This window comes from Ruditapes philippinarum, unplaced genomic scaffold, assembly GCF_026571515.1.
Source record: "Ruditapes philippinarum isolate M1 unplaced genomic scaffold, ASM2657151v2 ctg900_1_1_1_1, whole genome shotgun sequence".
Classification (NCBI taxonomy): domain Eukaryota; kingdom Metazoa; phylum Mollusca; class Bivalvia; order Venerida; family Veneridae; genus Ruditapes; species Ruditapes philippinarum.
In genome coordinates, this window is record NW_026861770.1 from 337,793 (window position 1) to 361,195 (window position 23,403).

The following is a 23,403-nucleotide window of genomic DNA, read 5'->3' on the forward strand; positions in this document are numbered from 1 at the left end:
TTTACGTAAACATACATTACGTTTACAATAAGCATAACTGTTATACATATATAACACATTATCTTCCAAATCACCACCTTAAATACAGAAGAGCTTGTAATTTCCATACTGATGAAACAAAACATACTCAAAATAGCTGTAATTATTGGAAGATATTGGCAATAAGGATATTTAAGTATTCATATAGTTAATGCATGCGATGTTGGCTTGTATTTTTAAGGATTTTATGTTCAATTCATGAATATCCTTTATGCTTGAATATTATAACTATGCATAATTTTAAACTCGATTTCTAATTTGATATTAAAAAGTATTTAAAAATGTTGTTCTAAGAATTTTATCTTATAATTATAATTATATATAAGGAATTATACAAGTATTTTTTTTAAATGTTCATATTAGAAATAGTAATAGAAATAATTGTGCCTTTCAAAGGACGAATATGAGCCTTAAACCCAAGTTTCACTGTTTACCTAAGTAACGAAACAAACTATTTATATCGTATTTATATCGTTTCATGGGGCGTCCGTTGCCGAGTGGTTAAGGTCGTTGACTTCAAACCACTTGCCCCGTACCGCTGTGGGTTCGAATCCCGACAGGAACTTTGGATTCTTTCATGTGAGGAAGCTATCCAGCTAGTTAGCTTACGGAACGTCGATGGTTCTACTCAGGTGCCCGTTCCTGCCTGAAATAATGAGTAAATCTGGAACGTCGCGATATGACCTATACTGTGTCGATGTGACGTAAAACCCCAAACAAACAAACAAACAAACAAAATATCGTATTATGCTTTAACATTATTCATATCTTAACTAACATGTATCTGGTTATGAAACAACCGGTTTAGTGTTTATTTGGTAATCATGCTTATGGTGAACAACACTTTTTGATTGTAACTGCCTTTTCGTTTGAATTTTGCATGTTTATAAAAAATTCTTTCTTAATTTGTCGCCTCTGATTTGTACAATAATTAGCTCTCAGGTAAAAGATGTTAACAAGGCTTTTCGTTTGTTTGACTCTTTTGGGTTCATTATTTTATATATGAATACAAATAAGCAAAGTAGTATACAGTCAAATAATTTAGAAAATTGTTAAATTCATTTAAATACGTGAAGAAAAATAAAGTTCTAACATTTGTATTAAAAATCTTATGCAAATGTTCTTATTACTTTACTTTACTTTTTATAGCATCTTACGCGAAATAAATGATGGAGCTAACCCTAGCAATTGCAAACATGTTACATGTAAGAAATGCCAGTGAAAAGTATGAGAATTTGTCTTTACTACATTGCATTGTCTCAGAAACAAATGATATAATGTTTAAATGAACTTTTAATGAATTAAAAAAAAACAAACATTAATATAAATACTGGCATTGAATGGAAATCTGCATTTAAATTTTCCATTCTATTTTGTTGATATAAGATACCTTTTCTAGGGTTTTATCATTTTATTTTGTTTTTTAAGCTTAATAGTAATTATACCTCAGAAACAAATGAATTGGTGTTGTTTCAAATGTGTACTCAATTGTGCAATTCATTCGACAGTGTGGCATAATGTCTACTTGGAGCTACCTACTCTTTAATGATGAACCTTTGCAAAGTATTGAATCTTGCAAACACGGAATTATAATTGAAAATATTGCATGTGGTAATGAAACACCCGCGGATGATTTGACACTGGTAGTCGCCGTATATATCAATAAAGAATCAGGTTGATGTCGTTAACACATACGCAAAAAAACAGTGATATTAATTTAACTATAACAAATGTTGTGTATTGAAGTTTGACGGTAAAATGTCTTCCACTTATTTCGAGTGAATATCGGTAATTCTAAAATAACGATTACCGTCGTATTAGCACATCACAAGATGTTTCTAAATTCACATTTTAACCATTCCTATGTTTAAATGTTGCATTCTGCTTAATCCGGTGTTATGGGGCATCATGAAAAGTAGCCTGCACTTTCCAGTTCTGTTCACAAACAGAATCACTTAAACCGCGTCTGAAACATTTTCAATTCTAAAATTTTAGACATTATAAGGGATTCCCTTTCTCTCTATTTGTTAGCTTGTAGTAAATATTGTACTGTCATTTGGTATAAAAGGCAAGGTTCGATGCAAAACAGATACTTTTGTGCTAAATAAGAATATTTATTACAGAACAAAATGAAAATCGTTTGTGAGAAAAAGCTACAAGAAGAAGTAATACGGAAGCTTAATTATTCATGTGGCTAGCAGAAAGCTAACATGATATATCCATTACGTCTGATTTTTTTCCGCCCTGCAATGGTAGATGTCAATCAGTGAGTCATTTATCAGTGTTCGCTCATGAGATAGACATCTATTTCGGTTTAAAAAATACATATTCATTTTACATACACTTGATTTAGAATCTATTGAATTTGAATTCATAAGTTGATGCAATTTCATGGTGTTTTTATTTTATTCTAACAACATTCATTTTTTTTGAGCCCACTTAATTGTCAATAAGTGTTGCTGTCATTTTAGGTGAACTAACATTTAATTGATACTTAATCACTAAAATGTTATACATAAACTAAAATATTACATTTTATTAACAGCACTCGTGAATGATGTTACAGTATTGCGTAATTATCGAAATTCGAAAGTTATTTTAAAATGAAATGCTTTAAAGAAGAATATCAATTTGGTTAGAAAAGATATAGTCAGAAATATATGACGACTGTTAACAAAGTCAATATGATTGTCAGTGCTTTTATTATTCGAAGTATTTTATTTTGCTGATCTTTACGATAGACATTTGTACAAGGACGTATACATTTCACATCAAATCGCCAAATAATCTTCACAGAACTCAGCTTAAGTGATTATAGAGCTTGTTAACGATCACGTTTAATCTTCAAACGATAGAAGACATTACTTCAGTCTTAACTATACTTAATGTAAAAGTGCACCCAAGAACAACCAGTATACCATCGTTAGAAATAAATGAATAAAAAACAACTCATAAATACATTTCCCGGACGAGCATGTAGACAATAAAAAGGGCTTGAGCATAGCCGATATAGTATAGTAGTATATTAATTACAAACTCAATTTTTTAGACAACATAAGTCTGCTTGACAAAGAATCTGCCACATAACGGTCTTTACTAATGTCGGACTTCCACCGACCATGACGTTTCCAACATCTATCATTAACTCCGGTATTGGCAGCTGTGGTTGCCCCACCAGACCGTAGTGAATGTAGACCTATGTTCAAATCCCCCGTAAATGGACGCAATCTACTTATAATACATTCCCTAGCCCTTGAGTAACTTAACGGTTTGTCTTTGTAAATTAATTTACAAGTAGAATTTGATCTAAAACATGGCCTGAATAAATAATTGCTATCAAATATAGTCTGACTGGACAAAGTTAAATAACGCCTTAACATTTTATAAGGACAAGCAACAGACATTCCTTTACTTATAACTATTTCATTTCCTAATCTGTATTGGTCAGTCTTACTTTTCCTAATTTTCAGACAAAAATGGTCATCATGAAAAACAATATCGTTACACCTGAGTGAACTTAGTTCATCATATCTCAAAAAGCCTGCGAAACCTAATAAAATCATATACAAATCTCTGACAACCAAAATGTCTGAAGATTCTGAATATTCAGAGCAAACGTCAATCAATGTCTTTGTAGACAAAGGTTCTTTATTAGATGGTGGTTTAGAATTGTTCCGTTTAGCATTTTCTAATAAGTTCTTTACGAACGAGTTTTCAGTAGGATCCGGAAGTCCTTTTAAGCCATGCGCCCATTTCAAACTATACACAGATGCTGAAATCACATGATCAAAACAACGTTTTTCTAGTAAATCCGTAATATATAATGCGACGTGAATAGGAGACGCTGGTAAAGAATTACCCCCCTTCTCAGAAATGAACTTGTCCCACTTCTTGAATTATGAAATATACTTAATATTTGTATTGTCACTTCGTGAACCCAACAATTTGTGTGCCATTTTATCAGGCAATTCACCGAAACTGTCTAACGCTACCCCTGTCTGGTTCACGTGGTCGATAATCGTGTCCTTGAGCTTCAAACCTGAAAATATATAAGAGCATTCTATTATGTTGTCACAATTCTCAACGCTAAAAGGCCAAATTTTAAAATCCTTCCATCGAAAATTCCATTCTTTCCTCTGCCTCTTCCTGTCAAAACACCTTGCTGAAATTGAAACAAATCTTTAATGTTAAACGCTTGATTTTTGCCATCTGGAAAGATCAAAGGCCAAAAACATGCCGATCTCCACATCGGTACCACCAGGGTACAAACGCACTTGTCTCCTATTCCTTTTTTAATACATTTACTTACAAGCCTCGGTGGTGGCACAAGCCAATTTATATGCCCTGACCAAACTTGCCTGAAAGCATTCACTCCATTAGTACCTGGACACCAAAATCTAGAATTTAAATTTTGACATTTGGTATTGTAACTATATGCAAAATGATCAATTCTATGCTTACCCCACATGTTTTCGAGCTTGCGGAAAACCCAGTCTTGAACAGACCAGTCATCACTATCGCAACATTTGCTCAAATAATCTGCGTCAACATTTTCTGATCTAGGTACCGACAATGGTTCTATTTTCATACTATTCTGCCTACATATATCATCAACCTTTAAAGCAATTTTTTGAAGATATGGCTTAGAACTACCCTTATTCAAAATTATCGTCGGTTTTCCACGTAATCTGTTGCCCTTCCAGGCTTTCTATGTTACTCAGAAGAACCCTATGCACAGCCTCGAGTTCCCTCCAAGTAGAACTTAGACCAGTCTCATTTTCAGACCAACTTCCTATGACGTCACTTCCAGACGCGCCCTCTACGTAACCTCCGTAACCAAGACCACTGGCATCGCTAAATACCGTACAAATATTACTGCTACCACAGCCACTAAAATCTATGCTGTCACAACTGACATTTTCCATAAGGCAGTAATTCATATCTTTAATGTTTTCCTTCCAGAAAATCATTTCAGATAATGCTTCTGAAGTCACAATGACCGAAGCATTCCAGATTGCTCTTTGATTAATGCATGCATACATAGCACGTGATCTTAAGCTTACAACTGAACCTATCACACATTTCATGGACATCAAATGTCCGACCAAATAAGCTAATTTTCTTACCTTAATCAGCGTTCTGTCGCCACATACCTGGTCGATTATCGAAACTACTAACCTTTTAAAAACGAAGCATGCGTTCTTCTGTTACAGATAACACACCTGATATGGTATTCCACACGTATCCCAACCAAACAATAACTTGCGTTGGATACCAAATACATTTCTCTTCTGCTAAAAGAAAACCAAACAGCTGTAAATCAGCTTTAATAAATTGATTTAAAGACAAACTTTTATCAAATGTCACGTTTCCGCCCAGACCATCGTCAAGAAAAACTATAATATTTTGTCCTTTGGAACGCCAGTGTTTCACAACAGCTCTCATCACCTTCGTGAATATGTAACCTGCTACAGAAATACCAAATGGTAAAACATGGAAAACATAAAACTTTCCATCCCACTCAAAACCTAAAAAGGTACGATGAGAATCAAATATCATAATATGGTGATAGGCGCTCTTTAAATCGAACGAAAATAAAAATGTGTCTTTTTTAAACAGTTGCTTAGCAACCGACTGATCCTCAAAAGTACATTTATATCTAAACAATGACATATTTATATGCCTGCAGTCTAGTACTAAACGCGGCTTACCTGACCTGTTAAATGCTACTGTTAATGGATTAACAACATGTGGAACCTTTTTCACCACAGATATACAACCTTTTTGCAACAGCTTATCTATCTCAGATGTTACAATCTGAGCATTATCTCTAGCAGATTTGTTGTTCTTTAAAAATGCTTTTTCAGGAATTACTTTAAATGGCAATTTATAGCCGTTTTCGATAACGTCTATGATGAAATTACCTGCATTTGCCCTTTTCCAATGTGTAATATTATCTCTAAGTCGACCAACAGGGGTCATAACTCTTGTTTCTACATTACTTGTACTTTGACTGTTAAAGGTTTGCTCTTTTACTAAAACAAAATCTGATATTTTTTCTAAACAAGAAAATTTACTTAACTGGCTAACACTTGAATCATTCGCCTCTGTAACCTTGACCTTGCAATCTGCCTGCCAATGACCCGGCCTCCCGCACCGGAAACAAAGCCCTGGTTTTCGCCCGAGTGTCTGAATCCGAACGCCAACTGGAGCTGGAGCAGACGTTGTAGCCGTCGCATCCCTCGATCCTGGATTAACGTAAGGGGTAAAACGCCTCGACTTTAAACGCCTTTCTTGTCTGGCCTTTCGATCCGCCTGCAGCTGTGCTCGATACATTTTCTTTTCGTCATCGGATCCTTCTGCAAGTGGATGCGTTTCATATTCTTTAACCACACGCCATCCTAGGTCGCTAGAATCGGCCAATTTTATTATTTTTTGACGGTACCTTAAAGTGTCCATACCTTCAATTACTTTCTGTGTGGCTGCCTCTGCTTTAGTCGATCCGCTAGAAACCAAGTCTTCGAGCTCGTTCCTTGCTTCAGCCAAACTTCCAAGCACTTTCTTGTTAAGCTTGAACTTTTCCTCGTTTTCCCGCTTTCGAAACTGATAATTGTCACTTGTATCCAATTTTAGCTTTAATTTTTCAAGCTGAGTTTCTAAGATACGTTTTTGAGCTTCAGACATCGTTTTCTCAAACTCCGACAATTTACTTGAAACTGGACCATCTATTCTACTCAACAGATCATTTTCTCCCGCTGTATTGTCCATTTTTTGCCACGTGGTCACCCAAACTAATAAATTTAATTTTGTACGTCTTTACTAAACGAGTGTGTCCGGTAGACTGATTCGCCTTTCGATAAACATCCCAAAAATAAAATACACCCACGATTTTCCCGTGCAATACATTTACACACTGAAATAATTATACTTCTCACAAAAATAAACGCAACGTACAGACAATATTTTCGCGCTATACTAGCGAAACGCGCGAAAATTTCATTATTGCGGATGAAGTCTGTTTGACACACAATAACTCTTGCAATTATTACTTTCCTAAGACCATCGAAAGGCCCATGCAAATTAGATTTATTATTTCAAAATGAGTGTATTCATTTTTGCATCGATAGGAAAAACCCAGTCACCATTTTGGATTTATTATTTGGAATACGATCATTCGATAATGTACGGAGCCCCTTACATTTACCACACCTTTTTCCCGGAGCTTAATTCATTTGTACGAAATATTAATTCGTAATTACGAAATATTAATTCGTAATTACGAAATATTGATCCGTTTTTACGAAATATTAATTCGTTTTACGAAATATTACTTCGTAATTACAAAATATTAATCCCTTTTTACGAAATATTAATTCGTTTTTAAAAATATTACTCCGTAATTACGAAATATTATTACGTTTTTAATTCGTTTTTACGAAATAATAATTCGTTTTTACGAAATATCAATTCGTTTTTACGAAATAATCATAATTACGAAATATTTATTCATTTTTACGAAATTTTAATTCGTGTTCACGAAATATTTTTTTCTTAATTACGAAATATTAATTCAATAAAACTAAATGTTATTTTATAATTACGAAATAATGATTCGTAAATATGAAATAATATTTCGTTAAAATGAATTAAATTTTTTCTAGGGTTTTAAAGAGGTTTGGTAATGTTTTTAAAGAAGGCATTGAAACTACGTTCCTGACTAATTATAAGGCATGTAAATAGACAGATAAGTGATCTTTTTCTCAACTTAACACTATTGTATAAATCAAAATAACCGCCTGTCAATAGCCGTAATAGTACATTTGTTCAAATGGGGGTCCTTTGCTTCAAATCCAAACACGGACATTTTTTTTTCTGTTTCGTTTTGTCGATTTTTTTTTGAGTTTTGAAATAAAAATATAATCTTTATATGATCGCACGGAAATTGTTAAGAAATATACTTTTTCAAATTGATTAGATTAGTAGAAATCTGGACCCCCCCCCCTTTAGTTAAACTAATGTATAATTATGATGAAAGAAAGTAATAATATCGCGAGTTTCTTTTTAAAAGAAACATGTCAGAAATGATTAATTGCCCCAAAATCAAAACATTGTTGATGGGAACATGTATTTGACATTTGGGAAAAAGAGGATATTTTGGATTGAGAATGACTTCTCACTCACTGTAATATATTAACTTGAGAATCATTCGGCTTATAATTGCAAGGTTGATCCAGTCTTGTAAATGACCCTTTCTGAGATTAATAGGTTTTTCGTCAAACTCACCTTAGATAAACTGACCTTAGATAAGATTTCGTAATATTTCGTAATAACGAATTAATATTTCGTAAAAACGAATTAATGTTTCGTAAAAACGCATTGATATTTCGTAAAAACGAAATTATTATTTCGTCACAACGAATTAATATTTCGTAATTACGAATTTATATTTCGTAAAAACGAATAAATGCCGGGAAAAAAGTGTCAAAAATTTCACCTAAGGGGCTCCGTAATTTTGCGATGGATGTATGGATTTGTTTGTCATTTGTGTGTGTGGCATTTAATCTTCCACATTCAGCAATACAAATTATGAATCATTTTTATTTCTTTGAACGTGACCGTTTCAAAATCCTACATTTAACACCATTTTTCGTTGTTTTAATATTGTGTTTTCTTAAGCTGATACAACGGGTGTTTCCGTTTAAGGTTTCTTATTTGTATTAAGTTTACTGCACATTTATTTTAAAGATCGTCACAGAATAACTGGGAATTCATTAACAGTTTTCGTAATGTAAATGGAATTTAAATGATGTGAACTATACTACAAAACCTCTAATCACACACATGTTCTGTGTTATACATACATACATTATTCCCCTAAATACAAAGGAACATACCAAGTTAAATACTGAAATAACAAATGTAACTTCTGCAAGAAATTATCTTAATAATTTACAATTTGTATTACATTAAAATTCCGAGGTTGAAATACTTTGGCTTCAATTTTTTAATAGTTCTTTGAAAATGCATGAGACTGATGAAATGGTTTGTGATATATAAAAGTTTAAACATGGTAATTGAGAGATATATTTTTCATATTATTCATGGAGTGGAATGATAAATTGATAAAAATCCATTTTTATTACTAAAGTAGCAATCACTAATAGAAATATTAACGATGAATATAATACAACAGAGAAATATCAATGAAGTGATTTGCTTCCATTTTACGTGAACAATGCCTTAAAATATTTAGATATTTACTTTGTAATGCATTATCATTTTAATATCTGAACATTGCTTGAATGGTAACACAGTTTCATCCTCATATTTTTTTTTAAATATGTTATCAGAAAACATTTACAATACAAACACATTATTAGTTCCTCGGCGTTAACAGCTCAGAAATAAATAATTAAAGCTCAATAAATAATTAATGATAGGTTCATAAAATTTCGAAAATACTAACAATTAAAATATACATGTAACCTTATCATTAAAGTGACATTATGCCCATCTAAAGGTATATAGTGAGTTCACTGGTAAGATTAAAAATAAATGTTCATTTTGCCATAATTCCTTTTAATTTGATAATTTACGTCACATAAACAATAAATAACCCATAGGGCAGTCTTTTTATATTTTAGACAGATTTTAAATTTTATCAAAAACATTTTCCAATATAAACTGTTGGTCAAACACCATTTAAACAGTCAATCTTTTGAAATATAAAGTCAATTCAGGTCAACCTTACTATGAAAATATGTACATAATGTCACTTTAATGACTTTTCGCATGACGTTTGCTCGTTACTCTACCACGCATTAATTTTCTAATGTTATATAAAAGTAATTGCTAAATTGTAAGCGCTATGCGTGTGTGCAGTCTGTCTCATTTAAATTGTGATGCATTGCCTGATTTCAATAACTGTTAAATTAATTTTTATTATCCCTGAAATTCAGAAGAAAATTTATGATGAATAAGTTGGAAAAGTGAAGATTTGCGATAATGATCATCTTAGAAGCGACATATGTTTTATTTTCAACAAGAATAGAAGAACTTATTTCACTTGCATTATTTATTTTATGGAATGTTAATGCTATACAATTTTAATATTACTAACAAACAATACAAGATCTGTCTCAGGTCACTTGGAAGACAATTATTAATTGTTACGGAGGATTAAGAAGTAAGGAAATGAGTGTTGCAGAATTTAAAGGAATTTGTATAATTATGAAGTGAAGATATTTTAGAATGTCGTGGTTGTTAACATAAAAACGATTAAAAGTTTGAAAAGTATTTCATTATTCTTAATAAATCGTATGCACTAATTAATAGCCTACAATTTGTCGAAACGAGTTGGAGTCCGAATGACAATTTTTAAAGACAAACCTATTACTTAATGGCTAGATACGTTGTTGAAGCTTTTGAACGGGCATAGACATAATGGCTCACTGGTATTGAAATGATTTAAGTTATCAGGCATTGAGGATTGTTTTTCAACATTTGACATGCTTTTCTACCGAAGACATGATAAATTAATGACCAGCTTTTTATCCATCACCATTTATTAGTTTGAAGCGATGATTATTTTTTTTGACAGTATAACTGAATTTAAAAGATGGTAGTTAAAGCTACATTAGATAAAGTTAAAAAAAAACAGAAATAGCGACATTTCATTGATTAATTGGGCTTTATATCGGCTCAAGATCTTATTATGGTGTCAAGACAACCAAATTGAGTTTTATAAGCATACATATCTGCGACCTCATTCTGGCGGAATCGGAAGTACACTTTCTGTTTGCATAAGAAACTCCGCCTTCGGATTATCCGTACAATAAGTAGCAGTCCTTATATAACGGTATATTTCCGCATTGTAACGGATGTTTTCATACAAATTTAATATTTTTATGAGAAGCTAAAACGGTTAAAGTGTGTTTGCACATGGAAATCTCGAATTTGCTGTGTTCTTTATAGCAACTTTAACACTGTGACGTAGCACATACACGCACTGATCATAGTCTTCATTTGCATGTTAAAATTCGTATACGAACTTTAGTGTTACCGTGGGGTTTTCTGGTTATGATTGTAATTTATCAACAATGTTTGATGAGATTTACAACAATGCTGTTAAAAAGGTTAATGAAACTGTATAATGCTTGGTTTTCAGGCCGACTGCAAAATATTTTTACATATTTATTAAATGTAGCTTAAATTGCATTTATTGATAAGTAAGCTAAATATACAAAATTAGTTCAAATAAATTTGTCAATATATGAATGAATTATTCTCATACCTCACAGTATATTATTAAGTCTACATGCAATTAACAAAACTGCCAAATTATTTTAAAGTGAAATGCCTGAAGATAGGAATATTTAATGGGACAGGTTGAAAAAATGGACAGACGTTTATGTCAAGTCAGTCACGAACTTACGAGATCGTTCAATGCTTAGATTATTTTGCCGATTGAGATTTGTATTATAAAGTATTAATTTTACATCAAATCAGGGAAGGAAATGAGTGTTGCAGAATTTAAAGGAATTTGTATAATTATGAAGTGAAGATATTTTAGAATGTCGTGGTTGTTAACATAAAAACGATTAAAAGTTTGAAAAGTATTTCATTATTCTTAATAAATCGTATGCACTAATTACATGTTATAGCCTACAATTTGTCGAAACGAGTTGGAGTCCGAAAGACAATTTTTAAAGACAAACCTATTACTTAATGGCTAGATACGTTGTTGAAGCTTTTGGACGGGCATAGACATAATGGCTCACTGGTATTGAAATGATTTAAGTTATCAGGCATTGAGGATTGTTTTTCAACATTTGACATGCTTTTCTACCGAAGACATGATAAATTAATGACCAGCTTTTTATCCATCACCATTTCTTAGTTTGAAGCGATGATTATTTATTTTGACAGTATAACTGAATTTAAAAGATGGTAGTTAAAGCTACATTAGATAAAGTTAAAAAAAAAACAGAAATAGCGACATTTCATTGATAAATTGGGTTTTATATCGGCTCAAGATCTTATTATGGTGTCAAGACAACCAAATTGAGTTTTATAAGCATACATATCTGCGACCTCATTCTGGCGGAATCGGAAGTACACTTTCTGTTTGCATAAGAAACTCCGCCTTCGGATTATCCGTACAATAAGTAGCAGTCCTTATATAACGGTATATATCCGCATTGTAACGGATGTTTTCATACAAATTTAATATTTTTATGAGAAGCTAAAACGGTTAAAGTGTGTTTGCACATGGAAATCTCAAATTTGCTGTGTTCATTATAGCAACTTTAACACTGTGACGTAGCACATACACGAACTGATCATAGTCTTCATTTGCATGTTAAAATTCGTATACGAACTTTAGTGTTACCGTGGGGTTTTCCGGTTATAATTGTAATTTATCAACAATGTTTGATGAGATTTACAACAATACTGTTAAAAAGGTTAATGAAACTGTATAATGCTTGGTTTTTAGGCCGACTGCAAAATAATTTTACATATTTATTAAATGTAGCTTTAATTGCATTTATTGATAAGTAAGCTAAATATACAAAATTAGTTCAAATAAATTTGTCAATATATGAATGAATTATTCTCATATCTCACAGTATATAATTAAGTCTACATGCAATTAACATAACTGCCAAATTATTTTAAAGTGAAATGCCTGAAGATAGGAATATTTAACGGGACAGGTTGAAAAAATGGACAGACGTTTATGTCAAGTCAGTCACGAACTTACGAGATCGTTCAATGCTAAGATTATTTTGCCGATTGAGATTTGTAATATAAAGTATAGATTTTACATCAAACCAGGGAAGGAATTTCACATAACTCAACCAAAGTGACTGTAAAGCTTGTTGGACTTAAAATAATAACATGATCAAAAATGTAGGTGAATGTACAGCATTCTTGAGGATGCCAATTGTTGCACAGATGAAAGACCGGTGGGGACATTAAAACTTCATAAATTCTCGATTTCATTTTCGTGAATTCACACTTTTTAGTTTTAACAATACATTATTTTCAAATTCACGAGTTCAACATTTCAACTTAACGAATTTACGATTTCTACATGTACTTCACAAATTCACAGTTTCATGTTCACGACATTAAAATAGAGCATTAAAGAAGTTGAAATATCACCACAGGTCTTTCGTACAAACGATATACCTTGCCAATATTGTGTTCCTCAGACCGTCGTAAGATCCGTGCAGAATTGAGAAATTATCTTGAGATGGGATCATTCATTTTATCTTATGTTCAAAAGTTGCAATCGCAAGTTTTGATTTTAACTTTGTGAGAGGATGGATGGATAATGGATGGTTGGATAGATAGATGAACACGACCGTCTATAACCAGATTCAAACAAATAGGCCTGAAAATACTTCAAGTTTGCAATTTTTATATATAATGCTTTTAATTTGTATCTTTTTTGTTTCACATTTTTTTCTCGAATGACTAGGACTTCCCTACCATTTCTCGTGACGTTAATGAGATTTTAATGATGTGCACTTAACAAGTTGAATAATGAATAACAAATGTAAGTTTTGCTTGAAATTGTGTTACGATTCCCATTACATTAACATTCTGAAGTTGTAATATCTTAGCTGCGATGTTGTTATTTTATATTTAACAGTTGTGTTTTTTATTATTATTATTATTATTTTAGTCTAAGAATGAAGGTGTTTACTATTTATAAAATTAATGTTAATTACACGAACTTTGACAGTAATAATTTTATTATTATTATTCATGTAACATGTTGATAAGCATAAACATTTATGTTCTAAACTTTTTTTTTAAAAAGTTAAGATGTTCGAAGCGATAAAATTTGCAAGCTTTTTCAACAAATTTAACTACACATTTGGCGCCATATACATGCATTTTCAATACGGATTCACAGTCAACATGTGTATTTCATCTTAAGTCGTAGTATGTGAATTTCGTTCATTTACACTTAACGCATTTTATTTTGCACGACATACACTAGCTGATCCTGAAAGATTCTTTATTTTGTACAAACTTTAAGGCACAAAAATACGATTAAAACTATGTAACAGAATATAAAACATTGCTTTATGGGAAGATAATTGAAAATAGGATGATGATCCTTAAGTTTTTCTGAACACTAGCTTAAATTATCATTTTTTTGCATATGTAAAAATTAAAAAAATACATGAAATGTACTAAAGATGTGAGCATATCTAGTTCATCATTTTGCAATATATGTTATATTTGGTGGTAGATTTGTGCCATGTCGTTTTTTCGCTCCGCGGGGCGCCGGATGAAAATATGGTAATGTCAACATTTGGGTTAAGCTGTCGTATTTTCGCCTGGCGCCCCACGTAAGTCGTTTTACATAACAATACCTGTAATTCTTTTAATAAATTCTTTATTGAGCATTTGATCATTACACGTATATACTAACAATATTCACGAATAGTAATATATACGTCTGCGAATGATCAAGACTTATATAGTGAACAAAGCCTTGTCTAACAAAGAAGTTACAACGCTCCTGCTGTATATATACTTTTTTCATCTATATATACATTTCCTATTTCATTAATATCAAACAGAATATCAATGACCAGATGTAACTGATGCTAATTAATTGACTCTAGGCATGAAGTCGTAATATCATATGTAATTTACCTTGATTAAAGTGAATTGGTATATAACGGCAGGTTTGTGTTAAGTATCAGAAACAACGATCCATGAAATAATTTTATTGTGATATATGATGTTGGCAGGTTTTGATTCTTCCAGCGATATTTTATGATGCATGTCTATGGACTTTCCGTATGCTTGATGGATAGCTTCCTCACATTAAACATTCTAAAATCCCTGAAGGAGACAAGTGGTGTGAAGTCAACGACCTTAACCACTCAGTCATTGACGCCAAAAGTTGATAATATAGACAAAATTGTCCAAGCGTTTAAAACAATGAATAAATAATAATAACATTTGTCGAATAAAGATATGTTCTAAAATATACAAACTTTTAATGTTAAATATCTCCCACGGTAGTAAACGTTATACTCTTATTTCAAAACCAATTAACAATTATTTAAAACATTTTATCGCAAACCCGTGCCGATTTTGCGACTTAGTAAATATGGTATTGCACGGCCGTGCATATATTTTGACGTGACGTCATTAGCGTTATGCAAACATAGTGTAAAGACCCGCTAAATCTTAGCGTGATAAATGATCTTATTTCACTTTAAACGGTTTTTATTTTGGACTTACACTCATTCAATATCCTCTATATATGACATTGTGTACAATTTCTTTATTGTACATACAGTAACATATACGATGTTTAACTTAGTGATGAAATTATTTCTGGCGTTCATACTATCAAAAGCAAATAGAAAAGGCTTAGTCGCAAAAAAAGTAGAATTTTATTTCACTAGCTTATACTATAATAATATCATTCTTTCATACGAAATAAATCAGTTTATTTTACTTATTAATGAAATATTGAGAAATATTATGAAATAAAATGCATATTTTTATTTTCCGTATGTTCAATGTAAAAAAAATATTTTTCACTGCAGCGAAACATGTTTTTATATTTTGACTGGCGTCTTGCAGGACTACTTTCTTCTCAATTCCGCCAGTACTAAAAAGGGGAATTCTTTCAAATTGTAATGTCAAAAAAGAGGATTTTTTATGTAACAAGTTTTTTTCTCTCTCTATATATATATACAGAATTCATTTTTATCTGGTATTAAAATTATCATATTTCACTTGGGACTACTGCCATTTATGAAATATTTATTTTCAAACCACCAAATGAAAATAAATCCCGTATTTATAATTATAAAAACAGCTTGAATTTCCTCTATTTATGACGTGTTGCATTAAAAACTACTGACCTGCCGCACATGTGAACGGGCTTCCGTATCACTTTATGCATGTGTGCTTTCATTTTTAAAATAAATAAAATGAAATTTGTAGTTTATTTGTATGTGTGTTTCACTAGGGATAAATTTAAATACCGCTGCCTATGAACATTTGTATAGTGTATAGGTCAAACTTTAGTTCGAGGTTTACAAAATAAAACTGTTCTAGAGACTTATAGCTGAACAAAGTACAATTTCTAACAACATTTGGTTTATTTTGGAACAGAACATATAATTATTTATAACCTAGTTTAATTTCATAAAAAAGTACATAAGTTTATATATTTTCCGTTGATGACAAGCTATTTCTAAAACTCACAAACCACCGTGTGTGGAACAGTAACTTCAAGAATCGCCGATAAATTCTCTGTTACAGCAGTGTATATCTCCTCACAGAACATTTAAATAGTTTTGTAGAGGTGTCTGCATCGTATTAGTGTATGGAATTTTGTAAATTACATGTCGCATATATTGTACAACGGAATAAACAACATAAACAACAAAGGGTGTTAAGAACCATTTTTATGAAACGATATTGTTTGAATGACATTTATATATATGTAGGAATAGATTATATCATACTTGATAAAGGTTAGTTCATCTTGATGTTAGAATTTCGTGTGCAAAAAGATCAAATAATTTAAATACATTTGTAATTGATCCATTTCAAATACTGAAATTTTATAACAACATCGTTAAAATCATTTGAGTAAGTATTAAAACATATTTAAAATGGGTGAATACAAGGATTTGTATACGGGAAATTTTAGTTTATATGTGTTTACATGTAAAACATATGAAACAAGGGGAGACATTTTACACTGATATTTACACGGAAAGTATTAGCTGTGTTTATATGAAGTGTTTCCTGCTCGTTTTTTTTATCTGGATTTAAAAAATGTGTCCTTCATGCAATTCAAATTTATCTTTGCGTGTATGATAATATCTAGCTATATGAAACAAAAATACTTTAAAAGATAAAATAAAAAGTGGATATTCAAGTTTTTTTTTCTTTAAATACAGGATTTAATTTCACCGAGTGTTATACTGTGTTGATTATTTAAATGTACATGCCCTTTGATTAATAAACATTACGTCTTGTTTTCTTTTCATTTACTATTCATAACTGTTTGATATAATTATGATATTGATATTTTGTTAAGTTTACTTGTATATGCAGGGACATCGTAAAAATATTTCTTTGGTCTTCTACATATTCAAGTGTTCCCATTCTCAAGATGCAATCTAGATTGATAAGCTATCTAATCAAATCACTTTATTGCTTTTTTGTAACATTAATATAAAATACGACGGAATATCAACATAGTTATATAACAATTGATAACATTCAAATATTGCTCAGCAAGTAGATAAAATAATCATATTTTTATAATTATCGAGAACACGTCGCGCTAATAATTGAGTAGAACCCTAAATGACTTTATGGGTGTCGCCAATTTAAAATGGACGTCGCGTCAAGTTTCAACGTAAGTCAATTACAATTGTAACATTTTAACTATATAACTGATTATTTTGTTTTGAAAAAAAAAATACAAACAAACAAAGAAATAAAAATAAAAACAACCAAAAAAGAAACAATAAAAAACAATTAATTAATATTATTGATAAAAACTCCTACAGATATTAACATTAGAGTTAACATGACATTAATCTAATTGATTTTACTATTATATTTAATAAAAAATTAAATGCTTAAATTTGGTGTGACAGGCTATAGTATAAATCTATGTGTCGCAGATGGAGGTTGCGTTCATACACGGACTAAATCAAATAGAATCTATACTTGCCGTCTTGATGCACCATTTAATGCTACCATTTAATGCTCTTATCTTAAAATATAACTTATCACACAATATAATATATCAAATAAGCTTAACCATCATCCTTAACAGTGGTTTGATTTTCGGGATCAACTTTGTTCCAGTACAAGTGGTGCGTCAAATTAAATTTTGTTGCTATCAATAGTGTGTTTATGAAATATAATAACATTTGGAAAAAAAGGCGCCAGTCAGTTCCGTTGTCATTAAATGGAAGAATTTACAAATATATCGAGGCGACATGTTTATGGGTCGAAATCTATTGTAGCTTCAAGAATGCAACGGAACTTAAAATATCTCCTGATTTTCCAAAGTCTTAGACTACTGGCTTTGGTTGATAAATGTGCTTTTTGCCAAGCATATGATAATGTTTAAATATATACGAATTGATTATACTTTTTTGTACTTCCTGATTACTATAATAGGAATCCGCCTATGTATTATAATAGTTAAATGTTTATTTATATTAACGAGTGCAAGAATGCTTGTTTGGCAATATTGACCTGACACAAGGATATGACCTTTTATCGGATTCCGAAGTAAACCATGTAAATGGATTATGTATCACTTAAAGTGACTGACACAACTACAACCTAACTAGCAATGATAAGGAGTTAAGACTTTTAGTTTCCAATCGAATGTAATACGTTCGAATCTTGATAAAACTGTAGTTATTTATGGATTATTTTAAATCATATTTTGCGAACGTTGACTACTAAGTTTTAGTGCATACCAATCCCCAATTGTACGGGTCTACAAATTAAAAATATGCAATTATTTACATAATTATACATCTTTATATCAAAGACTTCATTTAATTTCTTTTACAGAAAAAACACAAGGAATTAAAGAAATGATTCATCCACAAATGCTGAATATATTTAAAAAAAAAAATGAAAGTAATCTTATAGATAAATAGTTTGTTAAGGATTCGAACTTCGAGATTGCTATGCTATCATACTTACAACTAGGCCATCGAGACGTTAGTATATAAAAAAACATCGGAAACAAACGAAAGAAACGTCCTAATATTAATGCGTCTCAGGTCAATATTACCACACAATATTTTCGCTTATCACAACACACATTCATTTTCCAAAACTAGCAGACATTTCTTTTATACATGGCGTCATGTCCGATTACTGGGCATACCATACAAAGATAATTGGATATTACATATAAGCAGCTATATAAGTATATACTTATACAAAAGACGGGATAGATATTCTCTTTTATTTTTATCACAAATTAAAAGTAAGGCGATAACGTACAAAGGTTTATCGGTTTAATACAGTGCAATGTTAATCAGTTAAAGTTTAAAATTGTACTATTACCATAAATAGAAAAGCTGATTATTTCATATATATTTAAGCTGACAACTTCAGTCATACATTGAGAATATATTACTATTAAACCCGCTTTAGCCGTCAAGTGTCATTTATAGTTCTATGGGGTATAGACGAGAGCTTTCTTTGACCTTTTATCGCCAATGTCTATTTAAATTCAGTTTGTCTTGTATATTTATCGTTGAGTACAAAAAATCACAACAAAACTATGAGGAATTCCCTCATTTTCCAATATATTTAGTTCAAACGTTGGGCTATTAATTCGATCCGGAACGTTCAGTTAATACATTTAGTGACTGAATTACTTGGAATGTTGTTACAATACATAGTTACAAGTGAACTAATTACTGTTTTAAACTTTTTTCAGTTACTTGTCAGATTCTGGTAGAGAACGTGGAACAAATGGTAGTACATGTCCTATTATTGCTAGCAAAAAGCCATGCTGCCGTTAAGAAAACAACTGGAAATCCTAAATAAAAGTTTATTGTAAACTACATATGAAATGGACCATTTATTCAATTCTTCGTTTTTCAAAAGCTATGTGAGTCCGTTTTTATTATTATCATTGTTATTTACAGAAATAATGATTTATTTGAAAGATGAATCGATTAGTAAATTGTCGGACATGATTCATGTAATACTATATGTTATAGAATTGGCAACTCTCAATGTGATCTGTGAGACGACACTATTTTTGGAACATTGGCAGGAGGCTTTATATATCAAATATACAAGTATTGCAACCCCTAATATTCTCAATAAAGCCATAACTTTACAATACAATTATACGATAAATAAACAAAGTGCGTACGCATCAAATTGGGGTGTATATGTGTTATGTAAATAAAAAAAAATCAGAGGTGTTATTATAGTCAACAAACCTTAAAACAGACCTTTGAGATTTTATTGTCCATCTTTTAAAAGAAAAATAAGATAAAAGATAACGAACGATGGGCTAAAAATTTTTGTCGTGTGACAACAAGAATTTAAGTTGCGGACAAATTTTTCTAATCATCGAATCATCGGATATAATATACCATTAATAAACTTGTTTAACACATTGTTTTAGTGATAGGTGTGTCTTCGCCGCCAAGAACAAAAAATTACACTTACATCATTTTCAATTGTAACAGTTTAAGACCACTTGACGTAGAGTCAATGCGTTTGTAAGCAGAACGTCATATTAACACTGTTAACGTTGTAAATGATACTACAACTAAAGAAATAAGAAGTGTAGCATCTCTTCCGTCCATGTATATATTATATTGAAATACTGGCGTTGCAATAATACTTTTAACGTTGATATTGTATAGAAAAAAAGATTTTTTCCATGTATAAACATATTTATTTCATATTGCAATGGTATATTATCCGGATAAATGATAAAAGCCAAAATAGTTACGAGTTATCAGAACTTGAATATTTATAGTGAGTCTTAAAGGAACTGCAATGAAGTTTTGGCATGTCATTACTGAAAATATTTGTTTTCGAGAATTATGTACCATTGACGAAAGTTTTGATCCATAACATGGGTGAGGATTTTCAGAATAGTCAACTTTATTCTGAGTGTATTTTTATCATACTTTGCAGAAATGTCCATTTTAAGTGTTTCACCTCATTTATATGTAAGAATTGCATATTTTGTTATTTTTTAACCTAAGTGGAATCTAGCTTCACTGTGATGTTGTTAACAATAGCTCTGTTTGCTTTCTCATTGCAGTTGGGTAAAATGAAATCTCCGTGTACATCGGATACGTCTTTGACGGGACTAAAATCAAACAGTTCCAATGAATCATATGTTTCAAATTGCACTACGCCGGCGTTGGATGATTTTTTCGATTTCGATTTTCCAGATCGATTTAATTATGAGAAACCCACAGTTTATACAGTTGGACTGAATCTATTCTCTTATCTAACACCATTTATACTTATTATAGGCCTTGTAGGAAACGGCCTTTCGGCGGCAGTATTTAGCACAAAGAATATGCGGAAAATGTCTGCAAGTTCTTATCTTTCGGCTTTATCAGCAGCAGATATATGTACTCTGATATTCTACGTGTTTATTGAATGGTTACGAAGAGGACTTATTCACATCAACCCGGATGCCCAAATAATACTGCGAATTTTGAATAAGAATGGGCCGTGTCAAATACTTTTGTTTTTCTCATATTTATCTCGAGTCATGTCAACTTGGATTATTGTGATATTCACCATCGAAAGATTTACCGGAGTGTGCTACCCTCTTAAATCGTTTAAAGGAAAATCTAGAAAGATCTTAATCGGAATGCTGGTTGTTGGTGGAATACTTGTGTCATATAAACCTATTCTTAGCAGTGAGAACATCCAAAAAGGACATATCACATGCACCTCTAATTCACTGTACAGCTTTGAGTCATTTGTGTTAGATTCAATTTTTGCTTTACTGATAACACTTGTTCCTTTTATTATTATAACAATACTGAATTTATTAATTATGCGAACCTTATACCTAAGAAACCATCGTCATAATGACCTCTTTGCTGAAACAACTAAAATACGACTAGAGTTTACGTTGATATTACTGGCGATTTCATTCTTTTTCATTGCATTTAATCTGCCTTATTCCGCAGTCTGGTTCAGACATTTTTTATCATCGAGATTTTTGCACTCTGACGCCAGTGATTTTAATCATGGCGATATTGACTATTGGAACGGTGTGCTTAATGTTACTAGAACAGTGTTCTATTTAAACTATTGTGTAAATTTCTTTTTGTACAGTATCACTGGTGCATATTTCAGAAATGAACTAGCATTTATGTTGCGTTTCAGAAAAAGAAAGCGTCGGATGTATAAGTCACACATCCGATGTAGTCGATTTGGCAGCTCAAATCATTCTGGAACCATAGCTACGTACGTTGCATAAGCTACAGTTGTATATATCCTTGTGTTTTTGTTGAAAAAAAAAAGGTTTTGCCAGACGTCATCAATACTGTCATAATTAAAAAATCCTTATAAGCCAGCTAGGTAAAGAGAATTATTGTTTTAAAGCTTGGTGCTTTCAGATGAACAAAAACTGTTTCAAGAAAATCAAACATGAGTATTATATGTACATGTACTAATATTTTGAGAAAAGATAAAAGATTAAAAAATCAGGTTATGTAAGTTAAGGCAGTTAGAGTTATTTTTGAATATGTTGACCTATAATGTAAATTACGTGGATTGTAAGTCCTGTTTTTGTAAATTACTTTGTTTTTCACTTAACAATATTAACTTTTAAATATATTTTCCAAATTTTAGATGATAATTGACATGAAACTGGAGGCATCCTGCTTTTAACAAACCTTACTTGATACACATATTAAAAATACATGTATTGAAAGCAACGAGAGATTCATTATCAGGACGTTAAAAGAACTGACTCATTCCTTTGGAGGCTCCGCAAAATTTAAGTATAGACTAGATTAGATAACGTCAATGTGCTGCTTTCATCCTGAAAAATACATATAACAATTCAAGGCAGTATCGCGAGAAACCTGTGCGACATAGCTACTTGTGATATAATGTTTTACAAAATCTACACTAAGGAATTGCGTCTGCCAAAGTTTGGTTTAAATTATATTTTGACATGATCAAAGTCTCAGCAGGACCAACGAATTCGCACAGCAGACATTACTCGAGCGAATTACTTGAGATAGAAAAAATGTCAATGTCTAGATTTATTATATAGAAGTAACGTGTTGATTTGCTAATTTTATGTCATTCAGGAAAAGTAATGCTCCCATCTTTAAATTCTAGTAATTATCTAGCTGATTGCTTAATAGTATCATAGCAGTTTCATATTTATGCCGAAAGAGAATAACGAAACATATATACGAAGTAAGGACAACAATCGAGTATTATATACGGGATATGTAAAAAGCATTATGCCGGATCAAATACTGAAAACCTAATTAATTATACACCAAATTATCTGTTACTTATCTGAATAATTAACTGACGTGAAGGTTTTATTGATAAACAGAAAAAAATGCTTGTGATCCAATTGGTATTTAACATAATTTTTTTGTTATGTTACTGGTATTAAACGAAAAATAGTTTTTTGTTTAACTGGTAAGTGTTCGTAGATTAAAGCACTCGCAATGATGTGTCAACTAATAATTATGAACGCAAGGAATATGTCTGAAGTATCCGGCATTATTTATTAACTAGCAATTTATCATGTTATGCAAATATCATAAACAGATAAACATATATTTATCTTTTATC

General features: G+C 31.3%; 2 protein-coding genes across 2 annotated transcripts; one reads left to right on the top strand and one right to left on the bottom strand.

Moving 5' to 3' along the window:
• Positions 1-3,085: 3,085 nt before the first annotated feature.
• LOC132716766 (uncharacterized) lies at positions 3,086-6,953 on the bottom strand. The gene is made up of 2 exons (XM_060700102.1): positions 6,122-6,953; positions 3,086-4,078 (listed from the first exon to the last, which is right to left on the bottom strand). The coding sequence occupies exons 1-2, from the start codon at positions 6,805-6,807 to the stop codon at positions 4,009-4,011; spliced, it is 756 nt and encodes a 251-aa protein (XP_060556085.1). The 5' UTR covers positions 6,808-6,953; the 3' UTR covers positions 3,086-4,008.
• A 9,242-nt stretch (positions 6,954-16,195) lies between these two features.
• LOC132716767 (C-C chemokine receptor type 1-like) lies at positions 16,196-22,097 on the top strand. The gene is made up of 3 exons (XM_060700104.1): positions 16,196-16,565; positions 19,526-19,699; positions 20,879-22,097. Exons 2-3 carry the CDS (start codon positions 19,661-19,663, stop codon positions 22,058-22,060), a joined length of 1,221 nt encoding a protein of 406 aa, XP_060556087.1. The 5' UTR covers positions 16,196-16,565; positions 19,526-19,660; the 3' UTR covers positions 22,061-22,097.
• The last annotated feature ends 1,306 nt before the right edge of the window (positions 22,098-23,403 follow it).

What these genes read in the sequence shown, in the direction of transcription:
- LOC132716766 (XM_060700102.1), bottom strand. Translation starts at nt 6,807, where the DNA reads ATGGACAATACAGCGGGAGAAAATGATCTGTTGAGTAGAATAGATGGT. An exon ending in AATGATTCAAGTGTTAGCCA is followed by an intron (nt 4,079 to 6,121) that starts GTTAAGTAAATT and finishes ATATATTTTCAG; the next exon opens with GTTTGAAGCTCAAGGACACG.
- LOC132716767 (XM_060700104.1), top strand. Translation starts at nt 19,661, where the DNA reads ATGGACCATTTATTCAATTCTTCGTTTTTCAAAAGCTAT. An exon ending in CTTCGTTTTTCAAAAGCTAT is followed by an intron (nt 19,700 to 20,878) that starts GTGAGTCCGTTT and finishes TTCTCATTGCAG; the next exon opens with TTGGGTAAAATGAAATCTCC.